Source organism: Alosa pseudoharengus, unplaced genomic scaffold (assembly GCF_046254945.1).
Source record: "Alosa pseudoharengus isolate Yale_2024_CS ecotype anadromous, Long Island Sound unplaced genomic scaffold, YU_APseudo_1.1 YU_APseudo_1.1_scf_19, whole genome shotgun sequence".
Lineage (NCBI taxonomy): Eukaryota > Metazoa > Chordata > Actinopteri > Clupeiformes > Clupeidae > Alosa > Alosa pseudoharengus.
In genome coordinates this window covers 32465914-32491381 of record NW_027468657.1, presented here as the reverse complement: position 1 = coordinate 32491381, position 25468 = coordinate 32465914, and the positions used below count along the sequence as shown (strand labels likewise).

The window sequence follows — 25468 nt, the reverse complement described above, 5'->3', positions numbered from 1 at the left end:
CATGAAAAATCGATTCCTATTTTTACACCCAAAACAAATGCATTTTCCTAAATATAGAGAAAATTGAGTTGTGGCATCCATTTATGGGAGCATTTGTAAGTCATCGGAGGGGAAGCGAGCTATTTTTAGCACAGCGCGACGCTCGCCTCGCAACAGGTCTGCGTGTCTGTATATGTATGTTTGTGAGCATAAGGTCAATATGGGAAAACAATCGAGTTATTTTTGTCCAATTGTTTTCGCCAACAAAAATATTTATTTTCGTAACAGTAGACTATAGGCGAAAATGAAAACGTGGAAAAGACATTTGAATGCCTTTCATAGATTATATTATCGTACTAAATACAAACTTATTTGTCTTGTGTCCCATGGGGACTGTGTCTCAATAGATCACACTTTCTGAAAGGTTTCCATAAAACCCTGCTTCCAGGATTTCACCATTGAGCTCTTTTTGTGGCGTTGCTTTTCGGAGTTTATTGGAGTTTGCTGTTGACTCGAACACGACGACTGCGATACACCACCACCACGTTGCGAAGGGAGATAAGGCCGACATTATTATATGTGCGTGCTGCTTTGGCCATGGGCATGAATCATCACGACCCTTTGTATAATTATTTGATAGTCACCTATTGGATTCAAAAGAATAATTGTAAGTCAGGCCTTATCTCGCGGTGTCCATAGCCTTTACCGACGGACGAAGCTTATTCATAACCATGGACAGCAACCCCCATACTTCGCTCTGAATGTGTTGGCTTGCAACCATTTATTTGCGTCCCATCAACTTCACCGGCCTTTACAATGGGTTTTCAGCCCCCTTCCCCGATAGGTGTTAACCTTGATCTCGCTTTTAATAGCAAGACTCACTTTCAATCAGTTACAGTAACTGGCCGGCAACAGCAACACCGGCCTTCAATGCGTTGTTGCATTCAAATCTCTCATGCGTTTGCCTTATAAGGACATACTGGTTTATGTAACGCATAAGAGTACTTTTAATGTGTCTCTCGTACGCTGTGCTGCATCTTCCCTTAATTCGCTCTCCCGTTTACTCCACCACAGCGAGGACAGTTTAATTAGGGTTGACTGGAGTAGGCTACCCATTCATAAAAAAAACGGTCTGCTTCTAGAATGATGCAGTGTGACACTGCCCTACTCTGTCGCCTTTGCCCAAGGCATTTGGCTGTGCTTCCCTACGATCACCTTCCCCAGACAAGGCAATGCAAAACGATTCTGCCTCCGTCTGTATCCAATCGAAATGTAAAGAGGATAGGCCACTTCATCTATGTAGCCTAATCGATGTCATTCCTATACCTATTCTTCATCGGTCATTGTTAGGATGCTAAAAAGGCAATAGCTCCAATCACTGATGGAAGGGTGTTTAGCTGTGCTATGATTGCAGATAAGCTGCTCCTGTTCAAGAGGATACTACTCAGACTGACATGCACTCTAAAACACAGTAAGATATCGCTACCCTACCTCTTTCGTATGCACCTCACCTCCATCACACTCCCCCTAAACCCCCGTACCCCCTCCCTACAACGGAGTCCGGTGACTCCGTCTACGTTATGAGTTTGGCTCCGCCCATTCCTCGGTTTTGTCCAAATCGGGCTTTTTGCGTCGCCGGAGCTCCCGATACCAAGCAAACGTCATCACCAGAGAGAGGGAAGGCTGACGTCGGAACAGTGTCACCCAGAGTAAGAGGCTTGGGAGGGGGGAGCGGAGAGTGGTTCAGCATAGCTAACACTGATATGAGACGTATCTATCCCCCGCGGCCCCCCTTCTTCTTTCACCCCCCCTCTCCCTTTTACGTCGGTGTTGGCGCGTTGGGAGCCCCCCTACACCGGTGGAGTCCCAGGCTATATAAGTTACCGGCGAGCAGAGTAACTCCACCAGATTTACGGGTTCCCGACATCTGGCGAGAGACGGCTTTTAAAGCTGCCGACAAATTCATACACCGAACCGGGGGATACATCCATCAAGCCTCCGGTCCGCAACCGAACCAGGCGCTGTGGCGAAGCCAAACAAGAGCACCGAGAATCGGAGTAAACATGAGACAGGAGTAAAGACCTGCTCAGAACATGCGCTGAGATGACAGTCCAATAATTTACTCCAGACAGGGTTCTAACTACCACCCTGTACTCTGACTCCACGTCAAAGGAAAGAGGGGACCCAGACATTCCTCAGATCAACCCACTGCAGTCTTCTCAACTCAGAGTTTCATCCAAACTCCGGGAATTTCCTCAACGGCCACAAACTACCATGTATCGGTCCACCAAAGGAGCGTCGAAAGCTCGAAGGGACCAGATCAATGGAGAGATTCGGAACCTCAAGGACTTGCTCCCCATCTCCGATGTGGACAAGGCTCGACTCTCCTACCTACACATAATGTCCCTGGCCTGCATGTACACGAGAAAGTCGGTGTTTTTCAACAAAGGTGAGTAAAATTGCGCATGACATAGTTTCTATGTTCAATACACAGCAATGCAGTTTGAAACACTGCACCTGTTGATTTATGTAACACCAGGAATGCAACAGTATGTTCAAGGCGGCCATTTTAATTGATAAATTATTAGAGCGTGCTGAAGCAACAAGTGGAGGCTGTAAGTTATAGTTCAAAAACAAATTTCCAGCATTTATTTTACTACACGAAATGTGCATGAGACTGAGATGTATGTTACTATAGTAAATAACTCTATCAATGTACCATTATACTAGTTGGTCGCATACCGTTGTCGCTGTCCGTGGTGCTGAAATGAGTATTGCTTCACGGATAGCTGAGACCGCATTATGTGAAGCTATGTGTCAGAGTAATCGGTGTGCCATTTATTGAGGATCAAACGTTATTCCCTCAGATGCTCCTACCACTGACAGCCCCGAGGAGAGCTTTTTCTCCTTTCATGAACTGTCGGAGTTGTTGCATGAAATGCCAGGATTCCTGCTTCTGCTGACGGGGGAGGGAAAACTGCTGTTCTTGTCAGACAGCGTATCTGAACATCTTGGCCACTCAATGGTAAGTCCATGGAGGAGATTGATCACCTTCCACTCACAGTATATATTAACACATATATGCATTTTGATGGAGTACATCAATTTAATCTTTTTTCTGGCATCTTTACAGGTAGATCTGGTTGCCCAGGGAGACAGTGTGTATGACATCATCGACCCCATGGATCATTTCATCATGAGGAGTAATCTGGTGCCTCCAACAACCCCAGAGACAGGTACGTTTTCAAGGTTAAAGGTTCTCAAACTACTTCAGGTGTCAAAGCAACTGAACGTCTGTAATGACCGTAACTCATCACAGTCCCATCTTGTTCCTTTTCAAGATCGCTTGTTTCGCTGCCGCTTCAACACCTCCAAGTCGGTACGTCGTCAAAGTGCTGGAAACAAGCTGGTGCTGATCCGCGCTCGCTGCTTGACCCCTCCCGTGGCCCCCACCTCCTACTGGACCTCCAACCCTGTGTGGGTGTGCTTCTGCTCCCCGCTGGAGCCCCACCCTCCCCGGCCGGGCCCGGCCCCCGCCCCTGAACCCGAGTCCTCCCGGCGCCCGGACACGGAGGACAACCTCTTCCTGGCCTGCTTCTACTCCCAGCACAGCCGTGACATGAGGCTGCAGGAGGCGCAAGACAGGTGAGCACTTCAGCGCCGCTCCTGTGGTGTGGACACGTCCCACCTGTCCAAACTGTAGACCACCACACACATGGAACAGTGTCCAGTGACTCCCATTGCTGACACCAGACTGTCTGTTTTCCCCCCACAGTGTGAGTGACTACCTGGGCCTGGATGTGGAGACGCTGCGCTCCCGCTCGTGGTACAGCCTGCTGCATCCCCAGGACCTCACGCACGCTTCCGCCCAGCACTGCAGCCTGTGTGAGTCTCTTACTAGTTAGCACACACACACACACACACACACACACACACACACACACACAAACACACACACACATTGACACTTCACAAGCTCTTACTAGTTAGCACACACACACACACACACACACTTTGACACTTCACAAGCTCTTACTTGATAGCACACACACACGCTGGCACTTCACGAGCACCTGCCCACAACTTCTCAGCAGCCCACTGCCAGGCTCTCCAGCACACCCCAGCAGCTCACGATCCACAAAACGCCTACAAGACACAAACAACACCACAACACACCTCAGCGACACGCGTCACCACACAACACACCACGTCACCACGGCTCTGATGCTGTAGGAGATGGGTTGCCTCCTCCTCACTCATGAGCTCTTCTTTCTTGCCCACACAGTGAGAGAAGGAGGAGAGGGCCGAGTTGAGATGGTGGTGCGGGTGGAGGGCGCCGATCACTCCTGGGTCTGGCTCTACATGGTCTTGCAGTTGGAGGCTGGAGAACACCCCATCCGCAGCAATAACTTTGTCATCAGGTAAGATCACCATAAAGCTTTTAGCTACAGGGTGTTACTGTTTGTTTCACAAAATGGCATGCTTTGAAATAATGCAGCATGCTGTAATGTTATGGAATGAGGAATGGAAGGGGAACTGACTTTCTTCTCTCCTCTTCCTCCTGGCAGTGAGTCTGAGGCCTGGTCAGTGAGACAGCAGCTGAGCACCGAGCAGAGTCAGCTCACCCTGGTGCTCGGCTCGTCCAGCACCTCCCAGCCGGAGGGCACCAGCCTCCAGTCCCCCGGGACCCTCTCCAGCCCGGACCAGGTGTTCACGCCGGGCAGCAGTGGCCTCTCCGGGCAGTCCTTCGACTTCAGCACGACCATGTGCAGCAGCAGCGAGGAGCAAGCCAGCAGCTCCAAGACGACGGCCGAGGTGGGTGGCGAGGGCCCCCGCTCCAGCCTGTCCTCCCTGGAGGAGGAGAGCTTCTTCCAGCAGCTTCCTCCCAGCGGCGCCGAGCCCCTGGTCAGCCCGTCCGCCGCCTCCTCGCCCATCCCGGTCACCGTGGCCACCGTGCCCGAGCTTGACTTCCTCACCCAGAACATTCTGCTGCCGCCGTCCTTCCAGCTGGAGCCGCCGGTGCCCGCGCTGCCCCTGCCACTCCCGCCCGTGCCCACCACGCAGGCCCAGCAGACCAAAGACCTCGTCTGCACGCCGCCCTACACCCCGCAGGTGAGCAGCGGGAGCAACTTCCCCTTTGGTGACCCGCTCTTCAGCTTCGACCCGTCCGGCACCACCACGCCTCCCCCGGGCTCCCTCACCACCACCGTCACCACCACCACCACCACCGCCTCCACGATCTCCCAGTCCTCGCCCGGCAAACCTGCGGGCAGCACCCCTCCGCCCACCACCACCCTGTCCACTCTCCTGCCTCTCTCCCTGACCACGCCAACCACCGAGCTGCTCTTCCCTGTAGATCCCTGCAGTGGCACCCTCTATGAGAAGCTGCCTCCCACTCCCGACAGCCCAGGGGACGGCGACTGCACCGTCATGACCCTTCCCGAGGTCCGCGGGCCCCTGTATGTTGACGTGCCAATGGGACCCCTCCACTGCCCCCCCGAGGGTCTCCTGACCCCTGAGGCCTCACCTGGCAAGCAGCCCTACCTGTCGTTCTTCTCCCTGGAGCCCGAGCGCGAGCGGGAGAAGATGGAGATCTCCCTGTTGGCTGAGCACATCGGCACCCTGGCCGAGGGCCTCTATCCTGACCCGCTCTACTCCAAGCTCATGACCTCCTCCACCTCCGAGCCCCCGTCCCCCCCCACGCTGGACCCTGTGGGCCTGGACTCGCTCTTCTCCCTGCTGGGGGACTTCTATCCCATCAAGTCCTGGAGGGGCTTGGATCTCCCCATCTTCTCCGACGAAGACTCTCTGTTTGAAGAGAGAATTCTCGAGAGCCTCCTCCAAGACCTCGCCACGTCTCCATGCCCTTCTCCGACGCCTTCCCTCTCTTCGCCCACCCAGTTCTCTCCATCTTTCTCCTCCTCCACCTCCACCACCCCCTCCACCACCCCTTCCACGTCTCCCTCCAGCCCAACATCTCCCATGTGCTGGCATCCACTCCTGCACTTTGACGGGGCCTCTGCCGCAGGCGCCAGTCACTTCTGTAGCGTCCAATCGGCGCGCCGTAACCAGGCAGCCGGCTGCGGGGCGGTGACGGAGCGCGCTCCAACTCCGGGGGATCAGGCCAACCGCGAAGAGGAGGCTGAGGTCGCCATGGAGATAGAGGAGTCACCTCTGTTGTCCAGCGGCGTCCCCATGTCGCCTCAGCTGGTGGCCTCGTCCGTGTCAGCCTCCCCCCCGCCCGTCAGCCCCGTCCAGCCTGGCCTGCCCTGCGCCCAGTCCCTCCTGGAGGAGCTGGCCGCCCTGGAACCCATGTTTGGGGCAGGTGCCTCGATGACCCCTGGCCTGGGGCAACAACCTGAGTTGTATCAACTCCAATGTCACCCTATGCCTCAATGCTTCCACAAAGGTGAGCGCGCCACACACACACACACACACCTCCAGTGTTTTGCAACAGATGTTTCATTGCTTTCGCTGAGAGTGTAATACTAATCCTCCCTTTCTTTTTCCTTTGTCTCTTTTTTGTCTTTCAGATGGGAGCGGTAGTGATCCTCCGTTCTAAAATAAGTCTGTGACTTACTTCATTAAGTATGGCATATTGTCATATTTCATGGAGATAATCTTCACTTTTTAGTGAAAGTATCAAAGTGTATAAATATATACATAATGTATATAATACAAAAAGGACTTGAACCTCCTCATATCTTCTGCGAGCAATTCAACATCCTATTTTGTTCATGTGCTAATCTGTGTTATTTCTGTGTAAAAAATGGTGCGACATTCCAACAATGGTGCATTATAACTAGCTGTATGACCTAGGACCTAAAAGGAACTTGGGAATCAGTTAACCTTTCAATGCTTTTATCTGTGAGTATCATCAGTATCAGTTTAACTTATCAAAAAAGGAACAGTCAGTGAGTTCTATGACCTTGTAAGTGCAACATTGACTTACAGACGCACATTTGTATTCACTCGTAGTGAAAATACTCTGTTGTGAACTTGACATCATTCCTATTCAATAGGAGAAAAACAATAGCAAGCTCATAGCTCAATACGTATCATGCAGTTCCACAACCACAAACCCCCAAAGTGTGAGGAATCAGTGTTTACCATTTTCTTTTTAACAAACCTTGTGGAACCAAGTTAAGTGACACACCAAAGAGGACAATCTGCAACAGCGAATAGTCTGAAGTAGAATTAATTTCTAGAATAATAACAAATCTTCCAAGCACTTCCACTAATTTTGACTCTGGTGTCAAATTGCACAATGAATATGCTTTCCGGAAACACTTGGGGATTTGAGTTTGTGGCTGCATTGATTTTTACATTTGACTTGATTTCTCTGAACTTGTGTACAACTTGTGTGATGACATAATGATGTACGAAACATTTCTCAATATGTGAAGATGTCTCTCTCTCTGTGTGTGAGGAAAAGAACACTTTCCTACAGTTTAAAAAAAAAAAGATGCAACCGCATCAAAAAATCGAACAAAAAGGGAAGAGGACTCCGGTTACCGTGACACACTCTTCCTGAGAAGGACAGAAATCTGTGCTGTGTGTGTGTTGTGCACACACACTCCCAAGATTGATGTACCGTTTTGTTCCATTCTTAGGGGGTGAGTTTCACTTCTCCCTGAATGGCAACACTCTGGCTGGGCTACATGCACTTGCACTGGGTTCCTTGCAGCATCCATTTTTGTAATGCTGTTAAACTTTTGTTAGAAGCTTTTGTTCGCCTGGTAAAGCTTCGGTCTACCATGTTCAGTCAGGCTGTCGTTATGAATATCATGGTAACATCGCAGCGATTATCGGTGTGGTGTCGATTGGTAGTGACCTGTGTGTATGGCCAATTCTTCTTTTTTGAGAGGGGTTTAAAAATACAAAAGTTTTGTTTAAAAAATGAACTGGAAATTAAGGGTTGGGGTCACTCTTTCTATTCCGTTACTACTCGACATGGGTTTGAGAAAGGCTCCAATCCCATGGTGTCGACATGCTAACGTAGAGTTGTCTACGGTCAAGTAAAGGATTGATTCCTACGTTCTAGCTATTTAAACGCTATGTTTTAAAAAAAGCATTATATTGTATGTGTGCTGTTTTAAAAAAATAGATACACATGCATGTGCCTGTGCATCTATAGATACATGCTGAATGGCTGGGGGTTGTGCACATTTGTATATTTGTACACTTGTATAAATCTCTACTAGTCTGTACATATCAGAGACATTTCTATTATATGAAAAAGAAATACATACTTGGCATATGCTATTTATGACGAATGGACATTGTGGATCAGTGTTCTTTTGTTTGTTTTCCCAATAAGTGTATTTGGTTGTTAAAACAAATGCATTTATATTAAAGTGCACTTAAAGCGGCCTTCTCCTGTCTGTCTCTTCATGGCTGATCAGACTCTACTGCCTACTCTGCCTCGCCATCTCTCATTCCTCCCAGTTCCTTCATCCCTCCCTTGCTCTCTCTCTCTCTCTCTCCCAGAGAGCCTCTTGCCTTCTCCTCTCCTCTCCTTTCCTCCCTGCAAGCTGGGGCCGCACGGCAACAGCGCTGACGCACACACGCAGGACGCAAGTCTATGAGACACCATCTGACTCAGATTGACGCACACATTTGACACAGAGGCACTCGCAGACAGCCAGCTTCCTATTTTGACGCACACGCGCGCGCGCAGAATGCCACACACACAAAAACCAGCTGGCCCCGCCCCTCCTGCCTTCGATGTCAGCAGCCCACACGCGTCGTACCTGCTATTCCGACGTTGTACGCGAGCAACGATGTCAAACTCCATATATGGTCTTTCCAGCTCAGGGGCATAATTTGTGCCCCCCCCCCCTTCTCTTTTTTTCCCAGCTCAGTCTCAATCCCTCTCTCTCTCTCTCTCCCTTTCTCTCATAATCACACAAATACACTGTGTGCTTTGGCAATGCCTTTATGCACCTGTGCACCTAATCAAGTCCAGTATCATTCATAAAAGCCAAGGGCTCAAATGTGCCTATTATAGACATGAAGTCGCCCACCTTTCTCTCTCTCTAAAAGATGTCCTTGCATGCCCATGGGGCATAAAATTAGACTCTGGGATGTCTGAAAAGGGTCTTTTCACTGAGCAAGGCTGCCAGGACAATGGCAAGCGCTGAATTCTGCCGCTCTGCAGGCGAACATTTTGTTCCCATCACCGTCACTGTGACGCTCCTGACGGTGCGCTGCGAGATGGGAGGAAGAGGAGGCACACTGCCACACAGACCCACATAGCTCATGCCTGCCACCCGGTGGCCAGCCCGAGGAACACGCCGCAGCCAGCTCAAGGGGCCTCCCCTGCTGATGGAAGTGCAGATAAAGGCTCCACGCCTCCGTGTCCACTCTCAGGCAGCTTCATGACCAGGCTACTGGAGGCTCAGCAGCACGGTGTGTTTCACACGAGACACTCACCGGGTGAATAAGCCTAATTCAGTTTCGTAACACCCCCCATTAACACTAGAAATTCTAAAACAATGATGTTTTTTAACACTTCAAAATAACATTTGCTAAATGAACCTTACATTTTCAGTAGCCATAGGTGTGTAGAATTGAACAAAATCTGGTATGGTTCTTAACAGGAGCATTTACTGCCTGAAATATCCGATTTTGTTTACCACGCTCAGAGTTATAGTGCTGGCCTGATGGGTTGCCTATTTACGCCGTTTCAACGGCACATGAACGGTTAGACCGAGAATTCTCGTCATGAAATTAAAATTCCACTGGAGCTCCAAGCGGTTGTGTACTTACAACACCAAGCGGTTGTGCCTTACAACACTGTTTACAGCTCTTCGAGTCACGGTAAAATGTCATTTTTGGTACATACTGTAGCTAATTTAGATACACCTATGGTATGGGTGGTTGCGTTTCTTTAGGAGTCCGCGGTCTTGGTTTGTATAGAAATGGATATTAAGTGTCACATACACGCAAGACGGCGGAAATACGAGACCAACGGTAATAGGGGGAGTTCCGATTAATCAGAGCGTTCATCAGGACATGTAGCGTCCCAACAGAAGAGACCCAAACACATATAATACTGTGTTTCCAGGAGTGTTGACACCAGTGGATAGGTCATCACTATATCAAATATGATTTACCACACTAGAAACACACTTGTTATTACACTAGAAACACACCACACTAACACACTAGATACCACACAAAAAACACACCACACTAACACACTAGATACCACACTAGAAACACAACACACTAACACACTAGATACTACACTAGTAACACACCACACTAACACACTAGATACCACACTAGTAACACACCACACTAACACACTAGATACCACACTAGTAACACAACACACTAACACACTAAAAACACACTAGAAACACACCACACTAACACACTAGATACCACACTAACACACCACACTAAAACACTAGATACCACACACTAGAAACACACCACACTAACACACTAGATACCACACTAGTGACACACTAGATACCACACTAGAAACACACTAGATACCACACTAGTAACACAACACACTAACACACTAGATGCCACACTAGTAACACAACACACTAACACACTAAAAACACACTAGAAACACACCACACTAACACACTAGATACCACACTAACACACCACACTAAAACACTAGATACCACACACTAGAAACACACCACACTAACACACTAGATACCACACTAGTGACACACTAGATACCACACTAGAAACACACTAGATACCACACTAGTAACACAACACACTAACACACTAGATACCACACTAGTAACACACTAGAAACACACTAGATACTAGTAACACACCACACTAACACACTAGATACCACACTAGTAACACAACACACTAACACACTAGATGCCACACTAGTAACACAACACACTAACACACTAGATACCACACTAGTAACACACTAGATACCACACTAGATACTAGTAACACACCACACTAACACACTAGATACCACACTAGAAACACACTAAATACCACACTAACACACTAGATACCACACTAGTAACACAACACACTAACACACTAGTAACACACTAGATACCACACTAGAAACACACTAGATACTACACTAGTAACACACCACACTAACACACTAGATACCACACTAGAAACACACCACACTAACACACTATATACCACACTAGTGAGAGGCCACACTACACAACCTCTGCAAAACTCTCCCCTCACCTCCTCTGAAAGCAATCAAGGCTTACTGATGGGCAAGTGGGAAATCAGACAAACACAAAGGCAGAGGAGGTCAGCGGACTGCTTTGCTTGGATGAGGGTGAGATGGGCTCCCTGCCTGCCTTCTTGGTGTTTTTGTTTGTGTTAGTCTAATAGCTGATGAAAGTCACAGAGGCTGGAGAACTTCCCGCTGCTTTTCATATCCCTGGTGTCAGTCATTTAGAACTCCCCGGGGGAAGACTGAGAGCCAGGGCATCTGTAAAGCGCACACGTTGCAGAGGACATCACCTAAACGTCTCATCTGTGAGACACATGCCGGTGTGGCATTAAGGGAGATTCATTTGATACTTTCCCTACATCAAAGCTAAGAGGAGTGGGCTACAACTTCAACATTTCAATGAGATAGAAAAGGAGAGGGAATGCACCTCACTCCCAAATCCTCTGAGAAGCCGACTTAAGCCCTTTGTGTACTGACTGATAAACTCTTGTTATTCCCATGTAATTAGGGCTGTGATGCTGCATACTGATTCACTGCAAGCTAGTGATGACAGCAGGAGTGCAATTGCCTTTCCTTTTATGGAAGTGGAGTACAATGGCAACCCTGAAGCTGGACTGGCTTTGTGCAGTACTCTCTCATCTCTTCACTGAGTGCTACTGCCCCCTTGTGGCGAAACAGAGGTACTGATCAGAGATGTGTCTGACGTACAGTAAGCCTCTGTCAATGACAAGAGCTTTTACCAGAGAAAAGAACATGTTTATCCAAAATATTAATTTATACTTAACATTTGAATATAATCCAATTTCTTTTAAAAGTAAACTCTTCCCATTTGCCACTTTCATTATAAGACTCCAGAAGAGTGAGCGCTGTCAGATTATTCTTGGCTGCATTTATCCATTCAAATACTAAATTGGTTTAAACTGTCATCCAGATACCTAACAAAAGGGTAGAGTCCAAAGAGTCTAAAAGAGTCCAAAAATGAAAAACATTTTATCTTCATTTTCAGATCAAACCATAGTGAGACCATTACAGTTGATTCAGAATGCTAAAGCAGGACGGTCTTTAATCAGCCAGCGGACACATGTAACTCCTCTCTTAGTTAATATCCATTGGCTCCCTATAGCAGCCAGAATTTAATTCAAATCCCTCAGTCTGGCCTATAGGACACTTACTGGATCTGCTCCTTGCATTTGCATTTCATGAGCCAGCTCTACATCTCCAATCACCCACTGCGGTCCTCTGATGACCGTCTGTGTCGACCAGCAATTAACGCTAGGAGGTCAAATTCAAGGCTGTTTTTGGTGGAATGAATTGCTGCATTCCAGCGATAGTTTTGGGTCTTTCAAGAGGGGGTCTAATAACTTATCTATTCAGCTTACACTTGAATAATTAATTAATTTATTTTTTGTTTATTTTCATTATTGATATTTGATAGTTAAAATGAACAATAAACAGATTTACACTATCATAACACTAAGCTATGGTTATTTGTACAGTACTCTGGTATGGGTAGGATACAAATTAACTATTACACATGCACATACACATTAACTATTTCCTTTAAGGGAGTCTACTAAAAAATAACAACCTCTCAGCATTTTTTGGGGGTGCACTTTCCACAACCTCTCAGCATTCTTTTGGGGGTGCACTTTCCAGTGCCCTTTGGAGATAGAGAAATGGGACACCACATGGAAGTCTTTCATTTCCTTCTGCATTAAGGCCTCTGCTCTTATTACTGAATCTTGTTAGAATATTGGATAGCTTGATAGATTACAGCATGAAATTCTTTTGGAGGCATGGTTTGGTGCAGCTATTGGATCCTTTTCAGTGCTCTACCCACAAAGGGCCTCGTAATAGAGAAAATAAAAAAAGACTGAAGGAAATTGGCGAAATGAGATACGGAGAACAGAAGAAAGGAACTGCTGCTGGGATTGCGGCATCATGTCACCATAGGACCTGTATTAATGGAATAGTTTTCTTATTCAAAGGTAACCTCGCAGATTAAGTTCCACAATTTGTTTAGGCAACTGAGATAAAACAAATTATTCCCACAAGTGTGTGTTTGCCTGGGGAACTGTTGAATTTTAAGCAGAGTGATCTACGGACTAAAAATACAACACATAAATCAACACATTAATTAATAACAGCCATGGGTTTCAGCTTATTAACGTGGCATAGCTGAGCTGGGAGACAGACATGAAAGAGGAGTGCTTCATGTGGAGGTGGGCAGGGAGGGAGAGAGGGAGAGATGAAGGGATGGACAGCACAAACAAAGGATAGACAGAGGGATAGATGGAGATGATCAAGATAAGCAATGTTCTCCCACGGAGGATTGCAGTGGGGTCCTAGAGATAAGGACGAAGAGCTATACAAATGGCCGCCGCATGCCCTCACAGCCTCTTAATGGGCTCATCCCTCACCAGAGAGCCGCGAGGCGCGAGGGGGGTGGGGCACGACACCCTCAGCCATCAGCCATTTGGACATGCCGCCGTCCCAGGCAATAGCCCCGCCGCAGCCGCTAGGCAAAACAAACACGCATCGCTCCCTCAACCCCGTGGCCTGGGGCGAGTTTATTGCCAAACGCTGAAGCTGACCAGCCGGCGTTGTTATGACCAATCACCCGCCTAATTGCATCACTGACAGCCACATAATCACGGCGCAATTTCTCATGTGGACGCCGGCTGCAGACATGACACAAACACCAAAAGCCAAACGTCCTGGGCAAGAGTGTCCCATTTATTTTGTTTATTATGAAAGAGAGCTTGTGCAGTGGAGTGGGTATGTATGTACACTGGAGCCGAGAGGCGGGGGTGTGTGTGGGGTGGTGGAGGGTCTGCGGGCGGTCGCCGGCCGGTCCTCATTTCTTCTTGCCCAGGGCGGCAGCAGCAGCGGCGGCGGCAGCGGCCTCAGCCTTCAGCGTCTCCTCGCGCTTCTTCAGGAACTCCCCGTACTCCTCCGCTGATAGACTGACAAGACAGGAGTGACAGGGGAGAGGTGATGAAAACGAACAGAGAAAGGGGGGGGGGGAACAGAGGAGAGAGAGAGGAGAGAGAGAGAGATGAAGAGGAGGAGGAGGAGGAGGGGAAGATGTGGAGGCAGAGATCAGTGACAGAAATTCAGATGGGAGGGAGAAAAGGGGAATGTAGAGGAGAGGAGAGATTGCTTTAGATTTGCTCATTCCTCTCTGCCTCTCTGTGTTTTTTATCCTCTGCCAAATGCCAGAAGTGAATGGCTCTCTGCTCTCCTCGGCTTTCTTCCAGATGAGGAGTTTCTGTGTGAGTGGTTTGGAGCATGTGCCCACACTTTACCAATTATGAGTGCGTTAGCATTTGACTATGTGCGTGACTGTGTGTGAGAGTGTGTGTGTGAGTGTGTGTGAGTGTGAGTGTGTGTGAGTGTGAGTGTGTGTGTGTGTGTGTGTGTGCGCGCACGCACACTCAAGCATGTCGGTGTGTCTCTCAGTGTGCGCGTGTGGATATGCATTTGAGTGAACGGTGTCTTGTGCTGCTGATGCAAATGAATACAATATGCAAACTTAATGAGCTCAATTAGCACCAACACCTTTCACCTCTCTTTAAGCGCTGCAGAAAGGGCCGCGCTCCACCGCGTGTCAGAGGGCTGCGGAGAGCATGACAGCAAAATGCCAAATGAGGTCTTTAGTTGCCTCTTCGCTATTATTTAAATCCCAAGAGTAAAAAGCATTAAGTGTTCCATCTATTATTTAAAAGTTGAGCTCCAAGGCTGTGTAGTAGGGGTAGATGAACTTAGAACTTTTGACAATTAGTGCGAGAATGAAGCTCTTTCATATAATCATTATGAATTATTCACAAAGATTGATGGCAGCTGAATATTATGGCTACTGATTATTTCATTTTAAAGGTGTGGGCACTTGATTTCTTTGCCTTGTCTTTTCCCACCTTCATTGTAATGATGTGGTACCTGCAGGACAAATATTTTCTCCTGAACCAAAGTTCCACAATGTTGAAAGACATCAATGACTAAAACTAAATGTGTAAGTAATTTAAATAACTCTAATCACAATTAAATAATCTTAATGGCGCATCAGAAACTAGGCACCAGCAGGTAACAAATAACTGATTTGAGACTTCAAGGTCGATAACCCAAACGTTGGAGGCTAATCAAACATGCTATGCGATGGGAATGGGTCTTTCTACACCAGCATGGGTATTTGGGGCAATGATGCAAGCTGAAAGCGCACACCAGAGAGCTGCAATATGGCTGCAGTGTGGAGTGTTCAAAACATCTGAGCTGAACACTTAAAAGAGACGCTGGATGAAGTCCATAAAACACTTGTATTTTTAAATTATTTATAGATCAATTGGATGAGAAGACATTTGTGTGGAGACTTGGCACTCCGCCACATGAAAGTAATAAAAATAAACTTCAACAGCAATAATTTAGTCGATTTCTTTGACTTTGTATTCAAAGTATATTATGTCGTGGTAGTCGTGTCCCTTATTTTTTGACCGATAAATGAGAGTGGGTTTCCAGTCAAATCTCTTTCCAGTCTGTCCTTATTGTTTTCTTCTAGTGCTCTTCTTAAATGAAATACCCGTTGGGCTCCTCACATATCTCTTAGGCAGTTTGCTGTTTGTAAAACTGAACTGTACCAAACAAACCAAAATGGTCAGCTTTACACAGAACCGGACATAGATATGGGAGAGGCCAGTTTTGACTCATGTCCAGACACTCTGTATCATACTATATAGCATCATACAGAGCGTCATATAGGTCATCTCTTTTTTGTCATATATATGAGAAAAAAGAGATGACCGCTTGGGAAGTACCTGTCAGTATATCAAATGTTATCTATGATGCTATGAATCTATAGCGCTCTAAACCTACAGTATATATCTCTATACCTCTATGTAAAGTGTTGTACACATTCTACGGTCAGGTTACTTTCAATGCACTGACATAATTAAAATGATCTCCATTTCCCATAAGTAATGGCCAGAGGCTTGGCAATAGACTGAGGACAGATTCCCAATGGTTTTCTCAAAGCTTTAAAGCAGTCACTCATATGGTGTTTGAGGAAATCATATGTCCATACAGCCTCCTCTGGAGACAAGTGCCATCTCAAATGCACAAGTCTTGCTCCTTTGATACTAATGGCTTTGGCCAGCTGATATGGTCTACATGGGGCTGATGAAAGGCTACATTTTAATGACCGCTCCTCTGTGGCTAAGCCGGGGGAATCTCTCTTACTCGTTGACGACTTGGATTCCCAGGGAGCGCGCAGAGCCGATGATGCTCTTCACGACGTGCTCGAGCGAAGCGTCCTGCATCTTAAAGCACTCGTCCTGGGCTTTCACCTGCGCAATCTCGTACACCGCTCGGACGGACACCATACCGGCCTTCTCGTGCCCTGCAAGGATGGGGGGGGGTGGGGGGAGGAGAGAGATGAAGAGGGAGGGTGAGAGGAAGATAAGACACAGAGATGGAGAAAAGAAAGAGACAGCAAGATGAAGAAAGAGAGAGAGAGACAGAGAGAGAGAGACAGAGAGGGGGCAGAGGAAGAGAGAGAGAGAGAGGGAGGGAGAGAGAGAGGGAGAGAGAGAAGCAGGGATCAAATGCAATGAAGTCCAAAAAAGACTGCATCTGAAGTTGGAAAAGCTTCCTAAAGAGTGGTGGTAAAGATGGAATAATTGAATACGGCGACCAAGGAAACCACGGGATAATCCATAATTCCCTTTCTAGTGGTGCACCACCTTTTTGCCACCGCCTCTTCCCTGTCCGTAATTGCCTGCCTCTCTGTGCCTCACTCAATCATAAATATATCATCAATCAAAGAAATCCAATCTGAACCCAAACGCCCTGTGGGAGAAGCCAGTCCATTACTGAAACATAAGCCAGTGATGGCTGCACTGAACAAATGGTGGTGAGAGGAGCAGGGTGGTGTGTGTGAATATATATATGTATGTGTGTGTGTGTGTGTGTGTGTGTATGTATGTCTGAGAGATGGAGTGAGAGAGGAAGGATGTATAGCCACTATAACACCACTGACTCGATAATAGTGTTGTCCTACCCGTTTTGGCAGCTCCTTTCTCGATGCCGGCGGCCTGCTTGAGGAAGTATGACACCGTGGGCTGACCAATCTTTAAGTCGTACGTTCGGTCAGGCTGCAGGGAGATGAAAGGGAGGAACAAGAGAGAGGGGTTGAGAGGGGCACAGCCGGACAGACAGATTGAAACCAGGAGATAGAGAGAGAGAGTGAGAGCTAGAGAGAGCATATGTCAGTGGACATGTTTTATCCATTGGTCAAGGGCAGAAGGCATGCTGAGATGAAAGCTCACAGACATCCACTGGGAAACAGTTGATGATTTTTCAGGGAGGGGTGGGGTGTGTGTATGTGTACTTGTGTGTGTTGACTGTATTGGCTGTGCATGTGTGTGTGTGTGTGTGTGTGTGTGTGTGTGTGTGTGTGTGTGTCTGTGTGTGTGTGTCTGTGTGTGTGTGTCTGTGTGTGTGTGTCTGTGTGTATGTGTGTATGTATATGTGTGTGTGTGTGTGTGTGTGTCTGTCTGTGTGTGTGTGTGTGTGTGTGTATGTCTGTGTGTATGTGTGTATGTATATGTGTGTGTGTGTGTGTGTGTGTGTGATAATGTGTTTGCTGCGGCAGCGAGAGAGGCTACACCGAGTGCAACAATGTCAGCCCCAGCATTGCCTTAATCTTACAGTCAACTCACTGCGGGAGCTGTCGACCTGTTCACAAAACGAGAACATATGCTTCTGATACAGCACTGCCCCCCCACCGCCCAACTGGCACAGACGCGCCATGCATGCACTGTCACCTCCCACTGCGCCCTCTAGATGTCCAGCCGCTCTGACCAGACATCAATCGATCTCTAGAGAATCTCCGGACACCTGCGGACTGCAGTGAGGATTTGGGATTCCGACACATTCGCGCGCGCGCACACGCGCACAAAAATCCGCGCACACACACAAAAATGTGCATATGCGGACACGCGGACGCGGACACACACACACACACACACACACACACACACACACACACACACACAACAGAGAGTCCCTCAGCCCCCGCACTCGGCCTGGCCTGGTGCAGAAGCCTGCACGTGCGGGGAGGGGGATTAAAGCGCGCGGAGAGGATCAAAGACAATGAGTGCCAGCCGACGGCTTAATGGAGCGGCCGGGACTCTTGTGCCTGCTTGACGCGCGGAGACGGGAGAGCCGTAAATCCGCCACGGGCCGTCAGGCTAAAGCCCCCCCCGAGCTGGCAGTCAGTGGGCTGTTGCCTTCGGCGGCGAGTCGCCTCTCACTCCCCCGCCACCACCGCACGCCGCCGCTGATAGTCTTAAGCAAAAAATCCCCCCGCCAACAGACAATTTAGCCCCTGCGCTTACAGAGATGAGAGAGGCCGCTTCTGTGAGTTTAGGGAGGAGGGGGGGGGAAACAAAACCTTCAGTGGGAATTCTGTCTTCGGAATACTGGAGTCATTCAGCAGTGCTATTTGTACTAAAATAGAATTGAATTACGCCGAGGGGATCTAGTGTCTTCCGCATTTTACGCACACTTACGAAATATTAAATTGACCCTCGCATCAGCGGGGGCGGGCTCAGTGTGCTACAAAAGTTGAAGAAGAGACGCAGACCCTTGCCCCCACACTGCAACATAATGTGGCTTTCCCACCCAAGGACTGTATTAAAGGGAGTGTGCAAATTGCAGTGACAACTTCTGCTTTTCTGTGGCTCAGTCAAGCACTCTCACATTAGTCATCAATGACCCTTTGGCAGTGTTGGGCAAGTTACTTCAAAATCATAATGTATTATGTATTACTTATTACTGTCTTTTAAAAGTAATTTGTTACATTATAATATTACTGTCTCTGAATTGTAAGGCATTACACTACTATTGCATTACTTTTAAGTTACTTTCACCAAAATATCTAGAAATATGAATTTGCCATTCTAAATGCAGTTTATTACGCTCAATGCAGCTTGCTCTTCCAATGGAGGGAGATGTGGTTTAGCATAATGAGTGAGCTAGGCTTAAGGCTAACAACAGTAGAATGCAATAGGCGCAGTGCTCATGATGCAATACAAGGAACAATCATAGTCAGAATTTTGTTAAAAACCGACAAAAGGTCAAAGTCTGCTAAATTGTGATAGAAATACTGTAACTTTAAGGCCTAGGCCTACTCATTAAAATCAATAGAGAGCCTACTATATTGTAAATCAAAGCTTAAAGGAACCGTATGTAAGATTGTGGCCAAAACTGGTACTACAATCACTTTCAAATTACTGTAGAGCGGTGTATCCCCTTCCCCTCCCCTCTGACTGGCAGAGTTGGCAACCGGATGACGAAACACTACTGACTTTGTGATTAGTAGATAGGTGGAGGGTGGCGCATTAGGCCAAAACACAACATGACAACATCAACATCAGTTAAGGGCTGCAACTTCACTTTTTAAATGACAATATCCTGGCCAGACTACTGTTGTCAGTGATATAAGTATTTGAAATGAACATGATATCTTAATGTCTAGTGACATATCAGGGCAATTTTATGATTAACTGAAATACATTTTTTACATACGGTTCCTTTAATAAAGACATGTCAAGATGGTGGCCTGCTGGCCATTTCGTTGCCCTAAGTGAGTGGCTTTGAGTGAGTGACATTTAAATGATAACTCAAACACTCAAACACCTGTGTGTTTTTAAACATTAATTTCTGAAGAAATTATGTTTTACCTATAAATGGTGCACTGTCACTTTAAGAGCATTGATCGATCTTTACATTGTCATAATGCCCTTTTGCCAGCTCTTGTTTACAAGCCTTATTTGTTTGAGTTACATTGATAGCACAATATTAACAATAATATGCACAATGTTAAGTTGTTTGAAGCAACCTTCATTGCTTTGGAAATGGAAGTATGCAATGACATGTTGCTTCACATTTCGTTTTGCGAATACAAGTGAATTATGAGCCTGGTATCCACCTAGCTATCTGAATGGAATGCGTTTCAGTCGACTCAGCATATCATGTGCTTCATGTAGCCTAAATGCTTGGAAAACGAATGATTGAAGACCCACCAATTCTAGTACTACGTGGTGATTGAGAGAACCCAAAAGGTATCAAACTTGCATGTAACATCGTGTTAGTGCATTTTGACATTGTAAACGTTATTGATGAAGAGTGAAACGCAGTTTGCAATAAAGCTACTATTCATTGGTTACATTTGGGTGCCCCCTCTGTCCTTTGGTGCCCAACGCAAAGTGCGTGATGCGCGTGGTGGGAGCGGTGGCACTGCCAGGCTACACAATCTTTTTCTGCATTTCTATCCCGTTATTCTCTTCAATTCAAGTTCACAGCACAAAGCTGACATGCACAACAGCATAGTTTGTGTTTTATCAAGAATCAAAAAGATTAGCGTGGCACTACTTTAGATGTTTCATTAATTTACTTGTGCTATTTCGCGAGGCATAGAGAGATCTTTCGGTTTCGCACACAAAGTGCACTAACTATTATGTTCTTCATAGCCTTGTATCTGACAAGCTGAAAATAATGAGCGTAGGCTTATGTCCATCCCGCAAATAGAGTCCGCCTGCGAGTCTGCTGCAGCAGTCATATTCAACCAGTATCAGGAGATAACGTTCTACTATTTTGCACTGATTTTTTCTCCTCTGTTGTTCTCGCGTGGTGTTTGCGAATATGTATCAAAACAAAACACCACTTAATTTCGGGTTAAATGCATTGTAACGCGCGTTACTGAAGTTTGTACCGAGTAAAATATTACTCAAATTTTTTTTGTAATGCCTTACATTACCACGTTACCGCAAACAGCAATATATTACAGTAATTACATTACTTTTGTAACGCGTTACACCCAACACTGCCCTTTGGTGAGGAGAGGCCATTTTTCAGGATCTCATAAAGGCCATTTGCTCAAGCAGCATGTGTGCAAGCATTGATTTTCCCCAGCATTACTAACGCCTGCAAATCCGTCTTCATTTGGCCAATGGGACTGGAAACAAATGCAAAAGAGCTGCACAGGGTTTCTCATCTCCAAATGTGAAGGACGGACAAAAACATACGCATACGAGCACGCGTTAGTGGAGGAGGAAAGAAAAACGAAGTGATATGAGCACTAGATGAAAAGCGTCAGGTGACGCAATGCTGATGCACCCCCTGAGAGGGATCCTTTTAGTTCATTGCTCTACAAAGCTACGCACCCAGGTGCATTAATCGCATTAGGTGCGAGGGGAGAGAATGATAACAGCGTCCTTGGCAAACGACGCAAAACAATAAACAGGAGACAAAGGAGGACACGTGGAGACAAAGTCAGAGGGCCGCACAAAGAGAAAGGAGGTAGTGATGCACGCTGAGATAGCGCCCGTAACGGCTAGCCGCTGTCCAGAGTGGACCGCCAAATGATAGACTGGGAAAAAGGACACTCTCCTCGGCCCTCGACCTTCACGATCATTACACGGGTCTATTAACAGCAGGACGATATTAAGTCTCCAATCCCAAAAGCAGATGAGCTTCTCAACAGAACTTCTAACCCGGGGGCGTGCATGGGGGAAATCAATAACACTGATCCGCAATGATGCCAAGATTACTCTGGTGTCAGAGATGCATAAATAATGTGATGGCTTTGGTAATGAATACGGGCCAGGGGAAAATGAGCAGCTCAGACGGCCATGAGAAGATGAGAGTGGAGTGGGGAGATTACCTTCACGTTGATCTTGATGGGGAGGGGGATGCCTTCTTTGAGGTCCTTGGTCCTCTCGTTGAAGTCCTTGCAGAACTGGCCGATGGGGATGCCTTTCTGTGGGACAGAGACGGGAGAGAGCGATGGTAAATGCTTTTAAATACACCCGGTGAGAGACAGCGAGCAAACATACAGTATTTATCAGGTTGCCGGGCGGCCATGGCACGGCGCTTTTGAAGCGCTCCAAAGAGCCTTCAGAGGGACAGAGAGAGAGAGCTGCCGTGGGCCAGCAAAGGACTGTGTGGGCCGGCAGGCTGCAGAGGGAGCCAACCGAGGCATGCATGAATGCCAGAGTGAGTGAGAACGCATCCATAGCCAGGAGGGAGGGTCATTTATCCCTGTGTGTGTGTGTGTGTGTGTGTGTGTGTGTGTGTGTGTGTGTGTGTGTGTGTGTGTGTGTGTGTGTTTGTGTGGGGGCAGTCAGCCTGTTGCAGACCTTGTGCCTGAGAGACCTGTGATAAATGAGATTCTTATTCCAAGCACCAAGAGCACCGGCCAAAGAGAGAGCGGAACGTGCGGCCTGACAATAAGTCAACACCGACTGACACACTCGCACAAACCTTGACCGCACACAAAATACAGCGCATTTCTTTGGCGCACAATGCCGAGGCAATTACTAATCAGACTTTTAATCGCAGCGCTGAGCATAACACTGACCTTCACTACAGTAAAGCTCCCCAGAGTACCATGCGCTGATTGAAGTGCTCATTTAATTTCCGCATTTCAACATTGGAGTTCACACATACTGAAATCAAACCTGCGAGAGTCTATTTTCAGAGAAATCATGAAACCCCACAAAACAAAGATAATAAAAAGGAAATATAGCTTACAATAATAATAACTGCCTGGTTAAGGGCTCCCTTTCCTGTAAACAACTTTGAATGACCTCTCCTGAGTCTCAAACAACAGTTTCCATGTCAACGTGAGCGGAGCCGAGCGACGAGCCTCATAGAACATGCATCTCAATATTGCTGCTACTTTACTCACTGTGTTTGGCTGAGTCAAGGCAAACACTAACAGCCCCAAGCATAAAACCATCACCCTGCCCAAAGATGTGTGCAACGCTTGAGCAGGCAGATTTAAATTAAAAATTGTGTACTAAAGAAACAAACAAATCACATGAAAACCCTTAGAGCTACCCCCACCCCCCCATCCTGTCTCCTCTTTCCTTATTAATAGCAATACCATGTCAGGCATGCTAGCGTCTCTTGCTAGCGCACTTTCTCTGAGGAACAGGGGAGCTGGGTAAACAAGCGGTGATGAAGTGGGGCGGGTGGAGGAGACAGAGACGTTCTTAATTAAATATGGATTAATATAAAAGCCCAGTGGGAAAAAAATCCCTCAACGGAAACCCCTGGAAGCACACAGTGGCACGCAGAAGTAACACACAGATTCCAAGCCAGCTCCATTTTGAAACCTTGTATGGTGCTTTTCCCAACAACTTCTTTCTGGCAAATGCAGACCCTTGAGATGCACCCAGATGAGCACAGACACAAGGGTTGATGGACTCTGAATGAGGACCAGCCGACAGCTGGAGGTAAAAAAAAAAAAAAGCCCAGAGTGGCAGACTGTCAGGCGAGATGGAGAGCTAGGTTTAAAATCAGCCTCCCACTAATAGTGGACTGGAGCTCAGCCCTGCACACACACACACACACACACACACACACACACACACACACACACACACACACACACACACACACACACACACACACACACACACACACACACACACACACACACACACACACACACACACACACACACACACACACACACACACACACACACACACACACACACACACACACACACACACAGAGAGAGAGAGACACACAGAGAAACGACATCCACTAAGGGAGGGAAAATGCAGACAAGTTCTCTTTTTAGGAGTTTTTCACAGACGTAATGGCTCCACTCCAATAATGGAGTTTCACTGATAATTGAAATGAAATTCTCAAGGCTGTCCGTTTTCGGGGCTCTTTGAGAGGCAGGGCCATGCTTCACTGCCTTTTGGGGCATTTACAGTTGGGGCGGGGGCCGTGGTGGTGGGGGTACAGGCGCAATCGCTTTTGTGTTGGAGCCAAATTGCCAATCTAGCCTTCTAAAACCCCAGATATAATCATCCTCTCGCCCAGTTGGCCAATTAAATCCAATCCCTCTTTGGTGCCCTCTCCCACACCCAACCATTTCCTGACAGAAGCCAGCCAAGTCTTCAGTAACAACATAGGTGGGCGGTGGACAGTGGCAGAACATGGGGGGGGGGGGGGGAGGGGTAACTCATGATCTTAAGAGAAAATTGAGGATGTTTATCATTTTAATGGCGCAGGCCTATGAATCTTTCATGGGCTGTGAGTTATATGAAGCAAAGGCAACGGCTCTGATCTCCTCCAATCGCCATTAAAATTGCAGAGGGCATATGCTCTGTCCAATTTGAATTTCAATTGGTGTGATTACAGGTTTGATTAGGATAAGTAAATGCACAGTATATCTCGGCCGTGTTCTCCTGACCTACTCCTCCCTCTGACTGTACTGACCACCCCCCCGCCCCTTTTCCCTTGTCTCACTAAAGTGATCGAACTTTAGGCTTCAGTAATCTTTTTAACAAGATGAAGCTCTGATTAGACTTTAAAAAGAGGGAGCATGAAAGGGAGCTTATGCATGTGCAAACCGGAGGCTGTGTGTGTGTGTGTGTGTGTGTGTGTGTGTGTGTGTGTGTGTGTGTGTGTGTGTGTGTGTGTGTGTGTACATGCCTGTAGACTAGAAGGATAAGTACGGGAGATTAGAAGCACGCTCTTCATGAGAACAGTCATAAGGATCAATATGTCCATTGGAGTGGCTGGGCTGATAAAGTGGGACGGTGTGAGAATCAAGGGTGGAGGTGGGGAGCAGCCGCGCCGGACTAATCATGAACACGCCATTCCGGAGGGAGAGAAATGCTCCACACACAGCTATGTGTAAGGCAGAAAAGAAATAGGATGGGCATGTGTGTGTGTACAGCAAATGCAAATGTGTGTGTCTGTGTGTGAGTGTGTGTGTGTGTGTGTATATGTGTGACTGTGTGAAGGAGTGATTGTGTGAGGTTTTTTTTTGTTGGTTGGCGTGTGTGTGCTGGTGAAGGAGTGTATGTGTGAGTTTTATTGTGTGTGTGTCTGACTGTGAGAGATAGATAGAGAGACAAAGAGAAACAGAGAGAGACAGACAGACAGAGAGAGAGACGGAAGGAGGGGGGAATGGAGGGAGGGAGGGATTGCGGAGAGAGGACAGACACACAGAGAGAGAGAGAGAGAGAGAGAGAAAGGGAATGCATGAAGGAGCAGGGAAGGCTGACCAGCCCGTGGCAGCTGGAGCTTAGCAACATCTGCAGACAGGCAGGCTCTGGGGGACAAAGCAAGCTTCCTCCTCACATGCCACATTACGGAAGCAGCAGCGCTCTGAGATATGAGCCTGGGCGAGTGTAAGCAAGCAGAGAAAGCACACGAGCAGGGGACCGTCTCCAAGGTGGGATTAATTGGCCTGACAGACGGTGG

At 47.3% G+C, this 25468-nt stretch overlaps 2 protein-coding genes across 2 annotated transcripts in view; one reads left to right on the top strand and one right to left on the bottom strand.

Annotated features, from left to right (window-relative positions):
- Positions 1-2253: 2253 nt before the first annotated feature.
- npas4a (neuronal PAS domain protein 4a) lies at positions 2254-6541 on the top strand. Its single transcript, XM_076293022.1, has 8 exons — positions 2254-2428; positions 2847-3004; positions 3113-3215; positions 3321-3624; positions 3755-3864; positions 4265-4400; positions 4548-6388; positions 6513-6541. Exons 1-8 carry the CDS (start codon positions 2254-2256, stop codon positions 6539-6541), a joined length of 2856 nt encoding a protein of 951 aa, XP_076149137.1.
- A 7356-nt stretch (positions 6542-13897) lies between these two features.
- mrpl11 (mitochondrial ribosomal protein L11) overlaps positions 13898-25468 on the bottom strand; it is a 30258-nt gene continuing 18687 nt past the window's right edge. The window contains exons 3-6 of the mRNA XM_076293021.1: positions 21900-21995; positions 17232-17325; positions 16412-16571; positions 13898-14148 (exon numbers count right to left, since the gene is read on the bottom strand). Of these exons, the coding sequence (XP_076149136.1) occupies positions 14040-14148; positions 16412-16571; positions 17232-17325; positions 21900-21995 (459 nt within the window). The 3' untranslated portion in view covers positions 13898-14039. The remainder of the gene's footprint in view (positions 14149-16411; positions 16572-17231; positions 17326-21899; positions 21996-25468) is intronic.

Coding starts and splice junctions, on each gene's coding strand:
- npas4a (XM_076293022.1), top strand. CDS start 2,254: ATGTATCGGTCCACCAAAGGAGCGTCGAAAGCTCGAAGGGACCAGATC. Junction 3,005..3,112: donor AACATCTTGGCCACTCAATG/GTAAGTCCATGG, acceptor GCATCTTTACAG/GTAGATCTGGTTGCCCAGGG. Junction 4,401..4,547: donor AGCAATAACTTTGTCATCAG/GTAAGATCACCA, acceptor TCCTCCTGGCAG/TGAGTCTGAGGCCTGGTCAG.